This window comes from Coregonus lavaretus (genome assembly GCF_964263955.1).
Source record: "Coregonus lavaretus genome assembly, chromosome: 16".
Classification (NCBI taxonomy): domain Eukaryota; kingdom Metazoa; phylum Chordata; class Actinopteri; order Salmoniformes; family Salmonidae; genus Coregonus; species Coregonus lavaretus.
In genome coordinates, this window is record NC_140003.1 from 35,225,044 (window position 1) to 35,228,686 (window position 3,643).

The 3,643-nt window shown below is 50.1% G+C and overlaps 1 protein-coding gene across 1 annotated transcript; it reads left to right on the forward strand.

The window, feature by feature from the left end:
• Positions 1 to 1,758: 1,758 nt before the first annotated feature.
• LOC311143984 (gap junction alpha-8 protein-like) lies at positions 1,759 to 3,261 on the forward strand (the record flags this gene model as incomplete). The annotated part of the gene is made up of 1 exon (XM_084179893.1): positions 1,759 to 3,261. Exon 1 carries the CDS (start codon positions 1,768 to 1,770, stop codon positions 3,259 to 3,261), a length of 1,494 nt encoding a protein of 497 aa, XP_084036019.1. The 5' UTR covers positions 1,759 to 1,767.
• Positions 3,262 to 3,643: the final 382 nt, after the last annotated feature.

The window sequence follows — 3,643 nt, forward strand, 5'->3', positions numbered from 1 at the left end:
GTTGAAATTCTTCACATTCCAGACAGATAATTAAAACCTATGACACTGACTAGCTATGGTATGTGTAGAACATACACATGACATGATCCTTACTCAGTTCATAAACCAGTCACACATGTACCAAAGTAATGTAGATGAAAACTGTGAATCCTCATTACAGTATTGTTTTCGTACTTACCATCTATAGCCTTCCTGTCTACTATGATGTCACACTGTGTTGTCACTCTGCTTCCTGCCTTGGGTCCTTCTAAAATGTGAGTATACCTGTAAATACACTTTTTTTATGACCACTAAATTCACTGTTAACTAGATTTTTTCTGAAGAGATTAAGTTTACTATTCCAAAGTCAATCCAAAGCATGCCACATATAATATACTGTCAATTGTATAAGAATATGAATGGTCATAATTTAAGTTATTTGCTAAAAGTAAGGCTAGAGAAAATACTTTCGCTCCACACTAGGCTATAACACTAGGCTACCACTCAGGTTGCACAATGAACAGCGATGACAATATATCCCCACTCAGCTGTAAAATAGAACCATATGACCATGGATGAAATGACAACAACCAAAAACCCAGTGTAGGTCCATGAGGACATTCAGCCCCCTGCCCGCACTTCTCACAGAGTTAAAGCCTGACTCTGTCTCTGCAGGTTGATAGTAGGACAGTGGCCAGTGGTAGGTTAGCTGCTGTGGCAGCTTTGGCTCTCTCTCTAACTCTCTCTTTCTATGTCTCTCTCTCTCTCTCTCTCTCTCTCTCTCTCTCTGTGTGGAGGGCTGCAGTGAGGCGGGCTGCAGAGGGGGATGCACCCTGTGCCCTGGCTCTGCGGTGTCCATGTTCCTTTGGGAGCCTCAGGCCGGCTCCCATACATCCCCACATCCCCTCTCTGGGTCTGTTGATCCTATTGTCTCCTGCGTCACCACGCCTCGCCTGGCGAATAAAGGCCGTCTGGCTCCAAGCTTAAATATTGCAGCAAACGAAAAACGAACCATCAGAGCTGATTCATTCACATCTGCTCAGTGGGGCGACAAGGACAGGGCTTTAGGTGGGAAAGAGGGCAGAAAAAAGTTAACTTTTCCCCGGGTGCCAAGAGAACGGGACAGGACACTACGACTTCGCCGGAACCGCAGCTGTGGCAAGTTGCCCATTTGATAACGTTTAACCATCATACCTTGCAGATGTAAACACTTGGGTTATGGGTGTGTTATTGCTGGTTTTCATGGATGGTTGATTTGGTAGCATTTGGTGGCTAGTGGAATGGTGCTTTAGCGAGACTACAGCAAGACCATTTTGCTTTGTGTTTCTGTTGTAGTACGCCATTTAGCTGATTCTTTTATCCAATGGCGTTGGATTATTATGGACAATAAAGAGGAACATGCAGAGTACAAAAGTTCTAAAAGGCAGTTCATTTTTAAGCTGTGTACCTTGTGTACTGTACAGACCTTGTGTACGGACTGTAAATTGACTTTACCGCAACGGCTGGCTGTTATGTCGCCATTATATTGACATGCAACAGCTTTTCAGCAGCAGGACTAAGTTTCGCTGCTTTCCACACGTCTGTTTTTAACACCTATCTCTCTCTCTCTCTCTCTCTCTCTGTTTCCTCCACCCTCCCTGTCGCCCCTGCATCTCTCTCTCTCAGTTTCCTCCACCTTCCCTGTCCCCCTGCATCTCTCTCTCTCTCTCTCGCTCTCTCTGTTTCCTCCACCCTCCCTGTCCCCCTGCATCCATCCATTCATTCTATCTACAGCGCTACGGACCTATCATGGGTGACTGGAGCTTTCTGGGTAATATTTTAGAGGAAGTGAATGAGCACTCGACGGTGATCGGCCGGGTGTGGCTCACGGTCCTCTTCATCTTCCGCATTCTCATCCTGGGTACGGCGGCAGAGTTCGTGTGGGGTGACGAGCAGTCGGACTACGTCTGTAACACACAGCAGCCCGGTTGTGAGAATGTGTGTTATGACGAGGCATTCCCCATCTCCCACATCCGCCTGTGGGTTCTGCAGATCATCTTCGTGTCCACGCCGTCTCTGGTGTACGTAGGCCATGCCGTGCACCACGTCCACATGGAGGAGAAACACAAGGAGCGCGAGGAGGCCGAGCTGAGTCGCCAGCAGGAGCTGAGCGAGGAGCGGCTGACACTAGCGCCAGACCAGGGCAGTGTGCGCACCACCAAGGAGACCAGCACCAAGGGCAGCAAGAAGTTCAGGCTGGAGGGCACCCTGCTGAGGACCTACATCTGTCACATCATCTTCAAGACGCTGTTTGAGGTGGGCTTTGTGGTGGGCCAGTACTTCCTGTACGGCTTCCGCATCCTGCCGCTGTATAAGTGCAGCCGCTGGCCCTGCCCCAACACCGTGGATTGCTTTGTGTCGCGCCCCACAGAGAAGACTGTCTTCATCATATTCATGCTGGCAGTGGCCTGCGTCTCCCTCTTCCTCAACTTCGTGGAGATTAGTCACCTGGGCCTGAAGAAGATCCGCTTTGTCTTCTGGAAGCCGGCACCGAGGCCAGCCCAGGGTGAGGGCCCAAGCCCACTGCCCCCTCCAGGGGGGGGCCTCAAGAGCCTGCCCCCCGTGGCTGTGCCCTCCTTCCAGAGGGCTAAAGGCTACAGGCTGCTGGAGGAGGAGACCCACCTCTACCCCCTGGCAAAGGCGTGTATGGAGGCAGGGAGGCTAATCCCTCTGGCTCCGCCCTTCCAGTGCATGAAGGAGAAAGTGGAGGAACTGGGGAACATGGAGGACATTTCGAAGGTGTACGATGAGACCTTGCCCTCCTACGCCCAGACCACAGAGATAGGGGAGGACACACTACCACTACACCAAGAGGAGGAGGAGCAGCAGCAGGAGGTGGAGGAGGACAAAGAGGAGGAGGCGGTGAAGGAGGTGGTGGAGGAGGATGTGGTGGATGGGGTGGTGGAGGTTGTGGTGGATGGAGTGGTGGAAGAGGATGTGGTGGATGGGGTGGTGGAGGATGTGGTGGATGAAGTGGTGGAGGTGGTGGTGGATAGGGGGGTGGAGTGGAAGAAAGAGGAAGAGCAGAGGGAGGAGGATGAAGAGGAGCGGGAGGAGGAGGATGTAGTGGAGGAGGTTGTTGAGAAGGTGGAGGAGGTGGTGGAGGAGGAGGTGGTGGACAGGGACGGGGGACCTCCAGCCAAGGTGGGGATGGAAGCGATGGATACGATAGAGGACACCAGACCACTGAGCAGATTGAGCAAAGCCAGCAGCAGGGCCAGGTCAGACGATCTCAGCGTATGAACCTGTGAGAGAACACACACACACAAACTTACACGCACACAAAACCGAACACAGGAGAACACACACATCTAGCTCAAGACAACACACACTTATTACCATTAGGACGTTGGTAACATCACTCAACAAGGCAACAAAAAGATATGTGCTCATTTGTGAGATAAGTGAATATTATAAAAAGTTGTGGTTTAAGAGAAGAGGGATAGATTTGTTTTATTAAGCGTGTTATATGAAACCAAATGTAGAAAGGACATGCCGAGAGGGGAAAAATATTTTTTACCTGATGAAAATCCATGCTGGTTTTAGAAAACACCTTTTTCTATCGAAAGAGTTTTAACAATAACCAATGAAAGATTACTAATGTTTACATATTCTGGGGGGTTGA